The sequence below is a fragment of the Gorilla gorilla genome, chromosome 19 (assembly GCF_029281585.2).
Source record: "Gorilla gorilla gorilla isolate KB3781 chromosome 19, NHGRI_mGorGor1-v2.1_pri, whole genome shotgun sequence".
Lineage (NCBI taxonomy): Eukaryota > Metazoa > Chordata > Mammalia > Primates > Hominidae > Gorilla > Gorilla gorilla.
Window position 1 is genome coordinate 36,910,010 of NC_073243.2, and position 18,431 is coordinate 36,928,440.

The window sequence follows — 18,431 nt, forward strand, 5'->3', positions numbered from 1 at the left end:
ATTTTAGAGTGTTAGAAATTGCGTTTAGTGTTAAAAATCATATATATTAAGCAAGGTCAGGTACTAGAGTTGGGGAGAGGATAAAATTACAAATATGATTGTGTTTATAAAAGTTTGAGCTTATAAAAGTTTGAATTATATCGAAGATAAAATAGGGATGTTTAGTAAGATCTTTCGGTGCATTTAAAATATAAGTTAATTTGTGGAATTAAACACACTTACATACACAAATGATATAAGATCTACCTTATAGAACCAGTTAAAATGCTTTCAGGTGCAATAAACCTTCAGTGGCACCCCCATTTTAGTTAGAGGGATAGGAATTACTAATCCAGAAAAAAAAATTTGATGACTATTGATCTCACAAAGTTCTGGAAAAATAACTAAATTCATGTTTTTTAAACACTAGAAAAAAATATATAAACCCTTGGTAACTAAGTAAACTCTTCATCTGGGTTGATTTCTGCAGCTTTAAAGTATTTATCCCCAGCTTCTTTTTTCTTTCCTCTATCCATTTCCATTTTTCTCTTTAGTATCTTCAATCTTTTCCTTTCCACAGATTCTCTATTTCTTCTTTCATATGTTCATAAGTTTCTTGAAAAAATCTTTCAGCTGTTTGCCAAGTCTAGCAGGCAGGTGAATAAGTGAAATTATATTACCAATTTTGTTTTCTTTTTCTTTTTGAGACGGAGTTTTGCTCTTTGCACCCAGGCTAGAGTGCAGTGGCGTGATCTTGGCTCACTGCAACCTCTGCTTCCTGGGTTCAAGTGATTCTTCTGCCTCAGTCTTCCAAGTGGTTGGGATTACAGGTTCCCCCCACCATGCCCAGCTAATTTTTGTATTTTTAGTAGAGACGGGGTTTCACCACTTTGGCCAGGCTGGTCTCAAACTCCTTACCTCAGGTGATCTGCCCGCCTCAGCTTCCCAAAGTGCTGGGATTACAGGCGTGAGCCACCGTGCCCAGCTAATTTTGTTTTCTTAAGTTACTCTGATTTAGCTTCTGCTTCCTCTATTTCATGAAATGACACATGTTATGTCAGCTCACTGCAGCCTCCATCTCCTGGGTTTAAGCAATTCTCCTGCCTCTGCCTCCCGAGTAGCTAGGATTACAGGTACACCAACACACCCGGCTAATTTTTGTGTGTTTTTTTTTTTTTTTTTTTGAGACGGAGTCTTGCTCTGTCGCCCAGGCTGGAGTGCAGTGGCGCGATCTCGGCTCACTGCAAGCTCTGCCTCCCGGGTTCAGGCCATTCTCCTTCCTCAGCCTCCTGAGTAGCTGGGACTACAGGCGCATGCCACAACGCCCGGCTAATTTTTTTGTATTTTTTGTAGAGACGGGGTTTTACCGTTTTAGCCAGGATGGTGTTGATCTCCTGACCTCGTGATCCGCCAAGACGGGGTTTCACCATGTTTGCCAGGCTGGTCTTGAACTCCTGATCCGCTCCTCTCGGCCTCCCAAAGTGCTGGGATTACAGGCATGACCCACCATACCCGGCCTCATGAAATGATATTTTTATGTTTATTTTCGTAATATTTCTTTTTTTTTTTTTTGAGACGGAGTCTCACTCTGTTGCCCAGCCTGGAGTGCAGTGGCACAATCTCGGCTCACTGCAAGCTCCGCCTCCTGGGTTCACGCCATTCTCCTGCCTCAGCCTCCTGAGTAGCTGGGAGTACAGGTGCCCGCCACCACGCCCCGCTAATTTTTTGTATTTTTAGCAGAGACGGGGTTTCACCGTGTTAGCCAGGTTGGTCTTGATCTCCTGACTTCATGATCCGCCGAGACAGGGTTTCATCATGTTTGCCAGGCTGGTCTTGAACTCCTGATCCGCTCCTCTCGGCCTCCCAACGTGCTGGGATTACAGGCATGACCCACCATACCCGGCCTCATGAAATGATATTTTTATGTTTATTCTTGTAATATTTCTTTTTTTTTTTTTTTTTTGAGATGGAGTCTCGCTCTGTCACCCAGCCTGGAGTGCAGTGGCACAATCTCGGCTCACTGCAAGCTCTGCCTCCTGGGTTCACGCCATTCTCCTGCCTCAGCCTCCTGAGTAGCTGGGACTACAGGCGCCTGCCACCACGCCCCGCTATTTTTTTCTATTTTTAGTAGAGACGGGGTTTCACCGTGTTAGCCAGTATTGTCTTGATCTCCTGACCCTGTGATCCGCCCGCCTTGGCCTTCCAAAGTGCTGGGATTATAGGCTTGAGCCACCGTGCCCAGCCTATTTTTGTAATATTTCAGTAGTTTTTGGGGAGCAGATGGGTGTTTGGTTACATGGATAAATTCATTAGTGGTGATTTCTGAGATTTTGGTGCACCCATCACCCAAGCAGTGTATACTGTATCCAATGTGTAGTTTTTTATCCCTCACCCGCCTCCTACCCTTTCCCCCAAATCCCCAGAGTCCATGATAACACTCTTATGCCTTTGCATCCTCATAGCTTAGCTCCCACTTATGAGTGAGAACATAACGATGTTTGCTTTTCCATTCTTGAGTTACTCTACTTAGAATAATGGTCTCCAACTCCATGCAGGTTGCTGTGAATGCCATTATTTCATTCATTTTTGTGGCTGAGTAGTATTCCATGGTCTATATATACCACTTTTTTTTTTTTTTGAGATGGACTCTTGATCTGTCGCCAGGCTGGAGTGCAGTGGCACGATCTCTGCTCACTGCAACCTCCAACTCCCTGGTTCAAGTGATTCTCCTGCCTCAGCCTCCCGAGTAGCTGGGATTACAGGCACACGCCACCACACCCAGTTAATTTTTGTATTTGTAGTAGAGACGGGGTTTCACCATGTTGGCCAGGATGGTCTCGATCTCTTGACTTCATGATCCACCCACCTCAGCCTCCGAAAGTGCTGGGATTACAGGGGTGAGCCACTGTGCCTGGCCTATATATACCACATTTTCTTTATCTACTCACTGGTTGATGGGCATTTAGCTTGGTTCCATGTTTTTTGCAGTTGCAAATTGTGCTGCTATAAACATGCATGTGCAAGTGTCTTTTTCATATGACTTCTTTTTTTCTGGGTAGATAGCCAGTAGTGGGATTGCTCGATCAAATGGTAGTTCTACTTTTAGTACTTTAAGGAATCTCCACACTGTTTTCCATAGTGGTTGTACTAGTTTGTGTTCCTACCAGTAGTGTAAAAGTGTTCCCTTTTCACCATATCCACTCCAGCATCTATTTTTTATTGTGGCCATACTTACAGGGGTAAGATGGTATCAAATTGTGGTTTTTATTTGCATTTCCTTGATAATTAGTGTATTAGGGTTCTCTAGAGGGACAGAACTAATAGGATAGATGTATATAAAGGGGAGTTTATTAAGGGGTTTTAACTCACATGATCAGAGTCCCACAGTAGGCCATCTGCAAGGTGGGGAGCAAGGGAGCAAGGAAGCAAGGAAGCCAGTCCGAGTCCCAAAGCTAAAGAGCCTGGAGTCTGATGTTTGAGGGCAGGAAGCATCCAGCACAGGAGAAAGATGTAGGCTGGGAGGCTAAGCCAGTCTAATCTCTGCATGTTCTTCTGCCTGCTTTTTATTCTGGCCATGCTGGCAGCTGATTAGATGGTGCCCACCTGGATTGAGGGTGGGTTTGCCTCTTCCATTCCACTGACTCAAATGTTAATTTCTTTTGATAACACCACCCTTACAGCCACACCCAGGATCAATACTTTGCATCCTTCAATCCAATCAAGTTGACACTCAGTATTAACCATTACAAGTCTACCCCTTGTCAGCCTGAACCCATACACACTTCCTGAGATCATACATAATCTTCAAATAAAGACAATAGTAAGGTAATAATTATGCCTAACATAATACAACTGTCATTCGTACAAGTGGAAACCCCCAACCCAAATAATATTACATAAACACTTATTTGCTGATATGATGTCAATAAATCTTATGTCACATGATAAAGGAAAAGGGAAATAAAATGAAGATATTTTCTTAGTACAAATGTATACATGCACAAACATGTTCTTAACAAAATAAGAAATACTCATGATAATTACAGTCCTCGTTTCTGCAGCTGGTCACATGGTCGAAGCTGGTGTTGATGACTACCTTCTTCTGCTACTCATTCTGTATTCCCTTTGCCTTCAGCAGGCACCTTAGTGGGTCATGTTTTTTTTTCCTAGTGGAGTAACCCAAACCTTCATTCCTGAAGGGTCTGGGCCATTTGTAGTCTTGCCTGGATTGGGCTGTTGTAGTTTCCCATTGACCTTAATCACAGGGCATTGTACTACTAAGAGACACCCCAAGGGATCTCCTATATTCCATGCATACTCTTCCTTACCTCCATTGTGGAGTAGTAGACTGATTTCATCTTGATAATCTGGGTCAGTCACCCCAGCCAACACTGTAACTCCCTCCTTAGCCTGTTGACTTAAAGGTAGGAGGAGCCCAAAGTGTCCAAGTGGCAATCTTAACTTCCAGTTTAATGGAATCATTGTTGTGTCTCCTGGTGGCAGCGTTCGTCTCTCTGGAACTAATACCACTAGGCCAGCAGAATGTAATGACATGGGGACAGGAAGCAAAAATTTTTCTAGTGGATCACTAGGGGTGATGGTGAGTGATGCCATTTCCACTTTTACCCTTGGATTCCTGGACCTGTGAATCCTGGCTATGGGAGAAACAGTACCATATACTGGATGCTTATCAGAGCCTACACAGCCTGCTGGAGACCTTTGCCGCAGCCCTGCTAAGTATTGTCACCTAGTTGGCGTTGTAATTGTGACTTCAAAAGGACATTCCACCATTCTGTCAATCCAGCTGCTTCAAGATGATGGGGAACATGGTAAGAATAGTGAATTCCATGAGCATGAGCCCACTGCCACACTGCTTTAGCCGTGAAGTGAGTGCCTTGTTCAGAGGCAATGCTGTGTGGAGTAGCATGATGATGGATAAGGCCTTCCGCGAGTCCACGGGTGGTAGTCTTGGCAGAAGCATTGCGTGCAGGAGAGGCAAACTCATATTCAGAGTAGGTGTCTATTCCAGTGAGGACAAACCTCTGCTCTTTCCATGATAGAAGAGGTCCAGTGTAATCAACCTGCCACCAATTAGCTGTCTGATCACCCCAAGGACTGGTGTCATATTAAGGGCTTAGTGTTTGTCTGTGCTGCTGGCAAGTTGGGCACTCAGCAGTGGCCTTAGCCAGGTCAGCCTTGGTGAGTGGAAGTCCATGTTGCTAAGCCCATGCGTAACCTCCATCCCTGTCACCATGGCCACTTTGTTCATGGACCCATTGGGTGGTGACAGGGGCAGCTGGGTAAGGAGGCTGTGTGGTGTCCACAGAACAAGTCATCCTATCCACTTGATTATTAAAATCCTCCTCTGCTGAGGTCACCCTTTGGTGAGTACTCACATGGGATACAAATATCTTCAGTTTTTCACCACTCAGAGAGGTCCGTCCACATACCTCTTCCCCAAATTTGTCACCAATTTTCCAATCATGCTTCTTTCAAGTCCCTGACTGTCATCCAAACCATTGGCTACAGTCCATGAATCAGTATTATCACACATCTGTCTATTACTACTTCCTTGGAAAGTGCACAACCAGGTGCACTGCTCGAAGTTCTGCCCACTGGGAAGGTTTTCCTTCACCAGTGTCCTTCAGGAAAGGGGCTATAGGGCTGTAGCTGTCCACTTTTGGGTGGTGCCTGCATATCATGCAGAACCATCTTTGAACCAGTCCCTAGTCTTCTCTTCCTCTGTCAGCTGATTATAGGGAACTCCCCATAAGGCCATCGGTGCAGGCTAGGGAAAAGAAGGCCAGGGTGGCAGCAGTGGAGACCATGGTCGTTTGAGCCACTTCCTCACGTAACTTACTTGTGTCTTCAAGACCTGCTCAAGCCCAATCACATATATACCACTTCAATTTGATGATGGAATGCTGCAGTGCATGACCCACTTTATGACTAGATGGGTCAGAAAGCACCCAGTTCATGATAGGCAGTTCAGGTCACATGGTGACTTGATGACCCATAATCAAGCATTCAGTTTCTACCAAAGCCCAGTAACAGGCCAAGAACCGTTTCTCAAAAGGAGAGCAGTTATCTGCAGAAGATGGCAGGGCCTTGCTCCAAAATCTTAGAGGCCTCCACTGCGATTCACCTATGGGGGCCTGCCAAAGGCTCCAAACAGCACTTGTCTCTCTAAAGGAGAGTAGTTATCTGAAGAAGATGGCAGGGCCTTGCTCCAAAATCCTAGAGGCCTCCGCTGTGATTCACCTATGGGGGGCCTGCCAAAGGCTTCTCACAGCATCCCTGCCTGCCACTGACACCTCAAGCACCATTAGATCTGCTGGATCATATGGCCCAAGTGGCAGAGCAGCTTCCACAGCAGCCTGGATCTGTCACAGAGCCTTCTCCTGTTCTGGAACCCACTCAAAACTGGCAGCCTTTTGGGTCACTCGATAAATGGGCTGGAGTAACACAACCAAATGAGGAATTTGTTGCCTCCAAAATCCAAATAGGCCAACTTGTGCTGTGCCTCTTTCTTGGTTGTAGTAGGGGCCAAATGCAGCATCCTATCCTTTACCTTAGAAGGAATATCTCAGCAGGCCCCACACCACTGGACCCCTAGAAACTTTACTGAGGTAGAAGGTCCCTGAATTGTAGTCGGATTTATTTCCCATCCTCTGGCATGCAAATGTCTCATCAATAAGTCCAGTGTGATTGCTACTTCTTGCTCACTGGATCCAATCAGCATAATGTCATCAATGTTATGGGCCAGTGTGATAACTTGTGGAAGTGAAAAGCGATCAAGGTCTCTTTGAACAAGGTTATGACACAAATCTGGAGAGTTGATATACCCCTGAGGTAGGACAGTAAAGGTGTATTGCTGGCCTTGCCAGCCGAACGCAAATTGCTTCTGGTGGGCCTTATGGACAGGAATGGAGAAAAAGGCATTTGGCAAATCATTGGCTACATACCAGATACCAGGAGATATGTTAATTTCCTCAAGCAGTGAAACCACATCTGGTGCAGCAGCTGCAATTGGAGTCACCGCTTGGTTAAGTTTATGATAATCCACTGTAATTCTCCAAGATCCGTCTTCTGCACAGACCAAATGAGAGAGTTGAACCGGGATGTGATGGGAATCACCACCCCTGCACCGTCCTTGATGGTGGCACTAATCTCTGCAGTGCCTCCAGGGATGCGATATTGTGTTTGATGGACTATTTTTCTTTCTTTTTTTTTTTTTGAGATGGAGTTTCGCTCCTGTTGCCCAGGCTGGAGTGCAATGGCACGATCTTGGCTCACCGCAACCTCTGCCTCGCAGGTTCAAGCGATTCTCCTGTCTCAGCCTCCTTAGTAGCTGGGATTACAGGCATGTGCCACCATGCCTGGCTAATTTTGTATTTTTAGTAGAGACGGGGTTTCTCCATGTTGGTCAGGCTGGTCTCGAACTCCCGACCTCAGGTGATCCGCCCACCTTGGCCTCCCAAAGTGCTGGGATTACAGGCATGAGCCACCGCCCTCAGCCTGATTGACTATTTTTCTAGGTAGAGGCAACTGTAATGGTTTCCATTTGGCCTGTCCCACCATAATAGCCCTCACCCCACCAGTCAGGGAGCCATTGTGGGGGCTCTGCCAGCTGTTAAGTATGCCTATGCCAATTAATGCATTCTGGCACTGGGGAAATGACCACAGGATGAGTCCGGGGACCCACTGGACCGACTGTAAGTCAGACCTGAGCTAAAACTTCATTAGATTACCTGATCTTCATAAGCCCCTACTTTAACTGGAGGACCACAATGACGTTTTGGGTCCCCCGGAATCAACGTCAGCTCAGAGCCAGTGTCCAGTAGTCCCTGAAATGTCTGATCATTTCCCTTTCCCCAGTGCACAGTTACTGTCTCTACTGTAGTGGGGTCCTTCCTCAAGGGGCTTCATTCAAGGGGTTCTGGGTCTATAAAGTGGCTCAAGTCTGGAAATTGAGGGGCTGTGATTCTCTCTCTTTTTTTATAATTCAGATGAGTCTTTTGTCCACTCGACCTGGAAGTTTTCCACTTATATGAATTAAGTAGGAATTCAGTAGGCTTCCTATCAATTCCACTTCTGGGAACACTGTGATTAATTAGCCAGTGCAAAAGCTGTACACAAGTCAGATTATTCTGATTGCTGCTTTGCCTCTGCGGTCCATTATGGTAGCTCGCCCACCTTGCATTTGATGGTTGAGTGCTCCCACTTGGCCTCTGCCACCTCAGGATCCAATTATTCCCGTTCTAAATTTTGTAGTTGAGTGACTGCAGTTCCCACTGTTAGATCTGGCATACAGAGAAGAGGAATCATAGAGCTCTTTGAAGATTAACGTGCTGCCCTCAAAAATCTCTTTCGCAAAGCATCGGTCAAGGGTATATCTTCTGGACCCTCCCACTTGGGATGAGTAGGTCTAAAGTGACTAATCCACTCCACCATCCCAATCTCCCTAAGCCTTTGGATGTCTTCCTCTACATTAAACCAAGGGAGATCAGCATTTCCAGCTCGCTCAGAGTGAGCCATCTTTTAATCCGTATTTCAGCTAACCAAGCAATCAAGCTATTAGAACCTTTTTAAACTCCCTGAGCAGCAACATTAAATGCAGAGTCCCTACTTAGTGGGCCTGAATCAATAAATTCAGCCTGATCCAACTCTATGTTCCTTCCACCATCATCCCACACCCTTAACATCCATTCCCACACCTGTTCTCCAGATTCCTGCTTATATAAATTAGAAAACTCAAGCAGTTCTTTTCAAGTGTAGCACACCTCCTTGTGGGTCACACTCTGAACTTCATCTCTAGGAGGCCACTGGGACTTTAGTCCAGTTATAGGTCTAGAAGCAAACAGGGCTGGTTCTCCTCTCCTGAGGTGATGTTACCACTACTGGGGATGGCGAAGCTGTTTCTTCCGGCAAAAAGGCTCATCAGAGTTTACAAGCTCTGTGTCCCCAGCATCATCAGGGTCCTCCCACATGTCCCCATTCCAAGTTGCAGGGTCCCATTCTTTTCCAATCAGGGCCCTCACTTTAAGAGTAGACACCTGGCAAGGCTGTGCATGCACCTTTCGTTGCAGGTCAGCCACTCACATGATTAGAGGTTGTGTCTGATTTTCCACAATTTCAGCTCTTTGTCTACAGGAGATAAGACTCTCACTTGGGGCTTTTAAAGCGAGTATCTGCTTTTGAAGCCAGGAGTTAGAATCCCTGAGTTCATCATTGTCTTTCATCACTTTGTCCAGTGAACTTAGGAGCAGCCAACTAACTTCATTATGTTCCTTGGTTCTCCATATGGTCAAAGGTATTATGTTTAGAGTCACCAAACTTCTTCCCTCTCACGAGCGGTGTATCAGGAGTGTCAAATGCATTTATTTTGCATAACTCTAAACAGTTCATGCCAAAGACTATCAGTGTTCTCCATACTATTAGAAGTAGAGTCCTTAGCATTTTGGTGTCTGATCATATTAAGGAGCCAACTTCAGAAACCCCAAAACCTACGAAAGAACTCCATCCTTAATATTCTGTTCCTCTAGAACCACTCCTGGTACCAAAGCCTGTTAGGGTTCTCTAGAGGAATGGAACTAATAGGACAGATGTATATATAAAGGGGAGTTTATTAAGGAATATTAACTTGCACGATCACAAGGTCCCACAATAGGCTGTCTGCAAGCTGAGGAGCAAGGAAGCCAGTCTGAGTCCTGAAGCTGAAGAACCTGGAGTCTGATGTTTGAGGGCAGGAATCATCCAGCACAGGAGGAGAAAGATGTAGGCTGGGAGGCTAAGCTGGTCTAATCTCTCCACGTTCTTCTGCCTGCTTTTTATTCTGGCCGTGCTGGCAGCTGATTAGATGGTGCCCACCCGGATTGAGGGTGGGTCTGCCTCTCCCAGTCCACTGACTCAAATGTTTATCTCCTTATAGACACACCCAGGAACAATACCTTGCATCCTTCAATCCAATCAAGTTGACAGTATTAGCCATCACAATTAGTGATGTTGAGCATTTTTCCATGTTTGTTGGCCATTTGTATATCTTCTTTTGAGAATTATCTATTCATGTCCTTATCCCACTATTTGATAGGAAACTATATATATACATACGTGTGTGTGTGTTTTGAGACAGATTCTCTGTCACGCAGGCTGGAGTGCAGTGGCACGAACTCAGCTCACTACAACCTCCACCTCCTGAGTTTAAGCGATTCTCATGCCTTAGCCTCCCGAGTAGCTTGAATTAGGCATGTGCCACCATGCCAGGCTAATTTTTGTATTTTCAGTAGAGATGGGGTTTTTGCCAATGTTGGCCAGTCCGGTCTTGAACTCTGGACCTCAAGTGATCCTCTCCCCTCCACCTCCCAATGTGCTGGGATTACAGGCATAAACCACTGCGCCTGGCTGGAAACTGTATTTTTAAATGGTACTTTTATTGTAGAAAATTGGGAAAATGAAAAAAAGCACATATAGGAAGTTAAAGAAAAGCACATATTTTTTAAAAACAGGATTTGTATGCATCTAGATGTTTATGGAAATACGTATTTGTGGGGTTTTTCTTTTTTTTCTTTTGAGACGTAGTTTCGCTCTGTTGCCCAGGCTGGAATGCAGTGGTGCAATCTAGGCTTAACTGCAACCTCCACCTCCCAGGTTCAAGCAATTCTCTGCCTCAGCCTCCCGAGTACCTGGGATTACAGGCGCCTGCCACCACGCCCAGCTAATTTTTGTATTTTTAGTAGAGATGGGGTTTCACCATCTTGGCCAGGCTGGTCTTGAACTCCTGACCTTGTGATCCACCTGCCTTGGCTTCCAAAGTGCTGGGATTATAGGCGTGAGCCACGGCGCCTGGCCTTTTTTTCACTTTTAAAAAGTTAAGATTATATTGTACATACTTCATGTAACCTGTTTCATCAGTAAGACATATACCAGTGACAGTGACAACTATCATTTTCTTTTTTTTTTTTTTTGAGACGGAGTCTTGCTCTGTTGCCCAGGCTGGAGTGCAGTGGCGCGATCTCAGCTCACTGCAAACTCCGCCTCCCGGGTTCACGCCATTCTCCTGCCTCAGCCTCCCGAGTAGCTGGGACTACAGGCGCCTGCCACCACGCCCGGCTAATTTTTTGTATTTTTTAGTAGAGACGGAGTTTCACCATGTTAGCCAGGATGGTCTCGATCTCCTGACCTTGTGATCTGCCCACCTCGGCCTCCCAAAGTGCTGGGATTACAGGTGTGAGCCACCGTGGCCAGGCCTAATTTTTTTTTTTTTTTTTTTTTTTTTTTAGCCTGGGTTGATTACCCTCTCTTCCTGAAGTTCTCTAGTCTCTTCACTTTATAACACTATTGCACTTTGGTTTCTTGTGTTTTTTTTTTTTTTTTTTTTTTGAGACGGAGTCTTGCTCTGTCTCCCTTGGCTGGACTGCAGTGGCATGATCTCTCTGGCTCACTGCTACACGCATCCTGGGTTCAAGCTATTCTTCTGCCTCAGCCTCCCAAGTAGCTGGGACTGCAGGCGAGTGCCGCCATGCCTGGCTAATTTTTATATTTTTAGTAGAGAGGGGGTTTCACCATATTGGCCATGCTGGTTTCTTGGTTTTTCTGTCTCTGAAGTATTATTTTTATTTTTTGACTCTTCTCCTACTTGCCTTTTCCCCCTTATTGTGGACACTCTAGGAAGAGTCCTTGATTTTCTGAACTTTGGTTCATTTTCTCTTTTTTGAACATACATCCAATCTTATGACTTCAACTGTTTTATATATGGGAATGACCAGTAACTCTAGATTTATATATCTCTCCCACTCTGGTCATTTTTATGAGCTTTATATTACCTTCTGTGTGAACTCTATTCTATGTATCATCTGATATAATAAAATAGATATTTTATAGACAATTTTTATTTTAGAACAATTTAATAAATTTTTTACTATAGAAAAATTAAAATCCGTGATTTCTCTTTTGGAAAAATTTCCTTGATATGCTTTTAGGGGTCCTACACAAAGTCAAATCTATTTGTGAACACTTGAGTGCATCAGTTTTATAATTTTAATAATGGTAATAAAATTCCTCTTAATTATTAGAATGTCAGGATTAGAAATACTTGATATTAAATAGAAGTAAATGGATAAACATTGGGAGAATTTTAGAAATTGGAGAGTTCATGTTATCAAATAGCATTTCCATACTTTAATGATATGCAAGGAGCAGGACTGTTCAGAAATGACCCTGGTGTTGACTGAGACTAGGGCTCTCTCCTCCCAGCAAGATGCAGCACCCAAACTGAAATTCCCATAAGACTGGTAGTGCTTCCTACCTCTGGCAGAGAAAACTGTGATTTCCCATAGGCCGCAAAGATTCCAGATGCTGAACAGCTGGTGTTATGTAAAGAGCTACCATCAAGTCTATACTCTGTCTGGTGCCTTTTTCCTGAAAAAGTTCTTTCCATGATTGCCCTCTAAGAAGGAGGAACAAGAAGTGGGTAGGGTCTTTTCATTGAATCTCCGACCCACACTGTGTGTCCACAGAGCATCCTGGTCCTGCCCCATCTTTCCTTAAGAGCAGTGGGAGTACGGGGTACTCAGGATTATTTTATTTTGCTGATACTGCCTTATGAGTTTCCTCCTTCCCCCAGTAAGACTGTTCTTTAACCCATGTCCTATGATGTAAATTTGAGTCTTGGTGTAGGATAGGTAGGCACTGGAGAAGGGACCCGTCATGCATGACAAATAAGTTAGTTTGTAATCATGTCCTTACTTTTTCCCCCTCTCCTCATGGTGTAGGAATCTGAATTAGAGCCTATGAATGGTGAGATAATGGACGATTCTCTTAAGACCTCACTTATAACAGAAGAGGAAGACTCCACTAGTGAAGTTTTAGATGAAGAATTAAAATTGCAGCCTTTTAATTCCAGTGAAGACTCTACAAATCTTGTTCCACTGGTGGTAGAATCTTCAAAACCCCCTGAGGTAGATGCACCAGATAAGGTAAGGGGGCAATGAGCTATTTTTTAATAAAGCTTACCAATGTTGGTGACATTAGCGAGGAGGGTGCATGGTATATATATTTGCTTCCACCTTTACATGTGCAGTGCTTTAGGAAGATTAACTTTTATACTAGATTTGATATTATAAGAAAATCAGTAATATTTTATAAATTCAAATAATAACCTTATTCATATCTGATATGTGGTAACAAAATGAGTTTTATTACTTTTAATACTTTATAGTTAGGAAATGCTTAGAAAATTGGATAAAGCATTATTTACCAAATATTTGAGTACCTATATTGGTTACATAGACTGTGACCAAAACAGTAATTTATATTTGTTTTAATTAGGCAGACAGATTAGGTTAGTGGGGGAAAAAACTTGTTGGAGTATTTTAAAAGAAATTTAATTTTGTTACTTTTGAATATTACAACTTATGGCTAAAAAACTGTTGTATGGCATTATTAGTGTCTCACCTAAGTAAAAGAATAAAACTTCCATTGCCCTAACTTATCTAATGAAATCGTAGTCAAACTTAAGTGTGGTGGCACAGTGAAGTCCCAAGGTATTTTTGGTTCTGGCTCCAGTAACACCAGGAAACTAAAAAAACTGAGTTGATTCATGGTTTTAAAGAATCTTGATATGAAGCTTAATGTGTCTTAATTATGAAATAAATATTTCATTATATCCTCAAAGTAATAACTTAGTATTAAAATTACCATGTGACACAATTTTGAAGAAATTGAGTTGTATTCAGAATATATACACATTTAGCAGAACAGAAATTCAAAAAAATACTCGATTTTGAGTAATGAATACCGAATTAAATTGTAGTTCAGTGTCACTGCATATTAGAGCCTGAGAATTTATTTTTAGAACTGTAGTACAAGTTTATTTGTTGACCAGGTTTTTAATTTTCAGACCCCACGTATACCTGACTCAGAAATGTTGATGGATGAAGGCACATCTGATGAAAAGGGGCACATGGAAGAGAAACTGTCCCTACTTCCAAGAAAGAAAGCACATCTTGGGAGTTCAGACAATGTTGCTACTATGTCAAATGAAGAACGATCTGATGGTGGTTTTCCAAACTCTGTGATAGCTGAATTTTCCGAAGAACCGGTCTCTGAGAATTTGTCTCCTAATACTACTTCCTCATTGGAAGACCAGGGTGAGGAGGGGGTATCTGAGCCCCAGGAAACATCTACTGCTCTTCCTCAGAGTTCTTTGATAGAGGTTGAACTTGAAGACGTGCCATTTTCACAGAATGCAGGACAGAAGAATCAGTCAGAGGAGCAGTCTGAAGCATCTTCCGAGCAACTGGATCAGTTTACGCAATTGGCAGAAAAAGCTGTGGATAGCAGCTCAGAGGAAATAGAAGTGGAAGTGCCTGTGGTAGACAGGCGGAATTTAAGAAGAAAGGCCAAAGGGCATAAAGGACCTGCTAAGAAGAAAGCTAAGCTGACCTGAAGGAAGAAGAAAAGTGGATGATAAATCCTCTTCTTTGTAACATAGTTGTTGTTTTTAAAATATGGTAATTAATAAACAGCATGGGGCACAGGAAAAAAATTTCCAAAATTTCAATTTGAACTTATTTACTATGCAGTTTTTTGCTTCCCTTTAGAACGTAGAATTCACCATTGTTTTTAATTTTTCAGGCTATTTTTGGTAAATGCAATTTTTTATTTTTATTAACCATGTTTCAATTTTGGGAAACCAGATCATATTATATTTTCTTTATCAGGTGGTACATCTGACCATTATTTCAAAAATAGAATTAAAAAGCTGTGAAAGTAGTAGGATTTCCATTACTTATAAGGATCACAGAAATCTTTTATACTAAGGGTTTTAATAGTAAAACTTGGTGAGGGTTCTAGAAGTTTTAAATTTCAAAACTAATCACCAATTTTTTAAAATGTAGGCATGCCTAAACAAAAATAAGTGTCAATAAATTAGAAAAAATATAACTTCAAGTAAATGAGAGCACAAAAACAGAAACTTATGGTCAAAGGTTCATGAATATATTTTGGTTTTGGCCTCTTAATCCTAGATATAGATGCAGTTTTTTCCTTTGACTTCACTATGTATGGAAAGGTACACATAAAATCTGTTTCTAATTCATTCTATCATCTGATGTTAACAGTACTGTCAGGGATTTAACTGTGGCATGTGGGGACTAATTATTTAAAATTTCATTTTAAGTATTAGTTTGCTGTAATTTTTTTTGTCTGCATATGTGCAGATGCCTAGAAGTTTAGACTTCACTTTCACCTTTAATCAGGTAAAAATCACAACTATACTTTAGAGACATGGTTTAATTTGGACTTCTGGTCCTGATCAGATAGATAAATTAAGCTGGAGATTTTACTTTTATCCCAACCCAGTTAACATCTATATTTCAGAAGTATGAGGCTCCTTCCTAAGGCATCTCCTTAAATCTTGCCACCTCCCTAATTCTACAGTCTTATTTATATTCCCCCACAGCTTTCATCTACTTCTGTAACTCATGGAGTGATTCTCCAATCAACAGATCTTCCTGCCTGCCGGCTTATGCCCTTGATGTCCATTTTTGGGTAGGTTTGGAGGTGCACCCCACAATGTTAGACCTATATGGCAGGGGTAAAACTGCCCCCAATGTTAGACCTATATGGCAGGGGTAAACTGCCTTTGGGGGAGCTGTGGTTACAAGGGCTTCAATCATATTTGAGGCTTCAATCATCCTTTGATTTGTACTGAGTACTGGTTGCAAGCTGGCCTGTTAAGTGTATATTGTGTTGCCATAGCAAAGGCCTAGGAAAATTTGAAGAAAAAAAACACTGAACTGTTATTTTTTGCAATTTATTTAAAAATGGACAAAATGGTTATTAGAATCCAAAGATAATCTAAAAACAGTTCTACTCTTTGGAAATATTATGTGTACTCAAATTTGCACTTAAGTTGGAGAATGTTTTGAGACCATTTAAATTGTTTTAAAAATAGCTTGATCCTTATGCAAAAGAAACATTAAGACTTTGTGTCATTATTTGAGGTAGCTAAGGACTGATGTTGAAAGTTTATTCAGTCTATAGTAAGCTGATGTCAGGTCAGTAAATTTTGTTTGGGGATGTTGGTATTTTCGATCTAATTAGTTAAGTTAAAGTCTTAAAGCAGACAAAAATAGTAAATGCTCCTATTTGTGTTAGATTTTGAACAATTGTATTACCCTATATTTTCTTTAATTAGTCAAAGGTAAGCCAGATTATTTCATTCTAAATGAAAATTAAAGCACTTTGGCCATTTATTTTTTCAACAAATGCTAATACTAAGTAAAAAAAAAAAGTATGACTACTATTAGTGAATCTACCAAACATTTATGCTGTTTTATACATTTTATGAGAAACTTCTGGCAATATCACAAAGGGAAATATTCTGTTAAGATTCAGTAAATTCTTAATCTTTACATGTTTCATTTCTTAGATTTGAAAACAACACTTGTAGATATTTTATTTTTACTTGGGTTTGTTTAAAATACTTTCTTTTCAAATTATTTTAAACATGGAAACGCTTCATTAATTTGTGTCATCCTTGCACAGGGGCCATGCTAATTTTCCCTGTATTGTTCTAATTTTAGTATATGTGCTGCCGAAGTGAGCACTAAAAGACTTTCTTTAGACAAATGTAGTTTTTTAAAGATTGAGCTCACTGGCTCAACTCTTGATGTGTGAATATAGTTGAGTTTACAAAAAATGTTTATTAATTATATATGACCATTGGGGGCTAACAGTATAAACTTATTCTTGTTAAACTTGTTTGGGTTAAATAGTAAGTGAATTGTAAACAATTTAGAATTTTTTTGTTCAGCACACAAGAACACTTGTGTTACAGATTATCTCTGACAGAAATTGTTATTTTGGGGTTTATAGATTATAGAGGGAAAAGTTAGATCACTTGGAAAAACCTAACTCTCATGTTCAGTAACTTGAGTATAGAATTTATACCACAATTTATCTTCAATAAGGAACCTACATGAACTTAATCAGTTATCTGTAGTTTTTGCAAGGCATTAGAAAAAATTTCACAGAGGACTGAAAATGTGATTTCAACCGGCTAGTCTAGTTGTTGAATGTCCAGTCACATTACATATAGTCCTTTGTGAACTTATTTGTGAAGGGAGTTCACTTTTTATGTACATACGTGTATATTTCCTTGTGTAATATAAAGCAGATGGTTATTAGCAGTATTTTAGTTCTTTCAAGTTTAAATTATTCAATTGCTAGACGTCACAGAAATTAGTATATTTAAGAATTTATTATAAAGCTCCTCTACTTTTAAAGGTGAGAGGGTCTATTATGATTTTTTATAAAATCAAACAGCATGATTTAGAATGTCAGTCTTCTACTTAAAATGTGTCTATATTCATGGTATTTCCATTCAGTGTAGATGGTAAGGAAAACATCTAGTCATTAAAGATTTACTTATAGCAGACTCCAGAACACTACCTACAGTGGGGTTTCAGTGACTAGAAATCTTGAAGGTTTATGATTGCATCAAATTGAGCCTGTACTAATACCTAAATATCTGCTCTTATGTTCTGCTTTATCCCTTGGGATTACCTTCTAAGGTTTGGTCACACCAGCAAACTGAAACAGATCTTAATGTAAATAAAAAATTTATACTAATATTACTCATCTGTGTTACAGTATTTTGAAAAATGTTTCAGGTGTCATCTAGTCTTTCATGGGTGTGATTAGTTACAAATGTTATGCTTATGTTTTCATACTTAATATCAAGCTTTCTTTGTACCTTACAAGATAGTATTTTTGGTTCCAAAAAAAAACAAGCAAACTTCATTTTTGTAGTATCCAGAAATTACCTGGAGTCAATATTTTTATTCGCCTTCTAGAACTTGTGATCCACACATCACCCATTTATATTAGTGGCAAAATTATCTGCTAAAATCTAATTGTAAGAAAGGCTTACCTTCTGTCATCAAGTGATTGTATCATCCTGGATCGTCATTTCCAAGGAACTAGCCTTTCTTTTCCTAAGCGTCTGTATGTGTTCTAAAACTTCCAGTATATTTATAGAACTTAGAAAAAATGTTACATTATTCAGAGTAGCAAGTCCTACTGGAGTACCTATGTTTGTTTTCTTGGGGTTTTTTTTTTTTTTAAGTTTAAAAGTAGTAATTAAACCTATATTTTGTGATTGTTTCCTGGTCTGTGTTTTTAAATTCTTTTCCTTCAGTTTTCCTCATGAAGATGTTTCAGATACTGAATTTGTTTAGACATTGAATGACTTTGTTAAAGGCACAATTAATCACATTGGTTGTACTCTGAAGACAGACTTCTTTAAAAAAAAATAAACAATTTAAAACAATGTGGTGATTATAGATTAATGTAACATACTGCCATCCTTAAAACCACAACATATAACAGATCACAAAAGTGCTTTCACCAAGTTACAACCCTAAATCCTTACCTTTTTACATCATCTA

General features: G+C 41.0%; 1 protein-coding gene and 1 non-coding gene across 14 annotated transcripts in view; one reads left to right on the forward strand and one right to left on the reverse strand.

The window, feature by feature from the left end:
• FAM169A (family with sequence similarity 169 member A) overlaps positions 1–18,313 on the forward strand; it is a 91,110-nt gene extending 72,797 nt beyond the window's left edge. For all 13 annotated transcript variants that reach the window (XM_055367824.2, XM_031003288.3, XM_055367828.2 and 10 more), the window contains 2 exons: positions 12,750–12,953; positions 13,877–18,313. In XM_055367824.2, the coding sequence (XP_055223799.1) occupies positions 12,750–12,953; positions 13,877–14,425 (753 nt within the window). In that variant the 3' untranslated portion in view covers positions 14,426–18,313. The remainder of the gene's footprint in view (positions 1–12,749; positions 12,954–13,876) is intronic.
• LOC115931390 (U6 spliceosomal RNA) lies at positions 16,485–16,589 on the reverse strand. The gene has a single exon (XR_004067889.1). It is a non-coding gene; the product is annotated as a U6 spliceosomal RNA (small nuclear RNA).
• Positions 18,314–18,431: the final 118 nt, after the last annotated feature.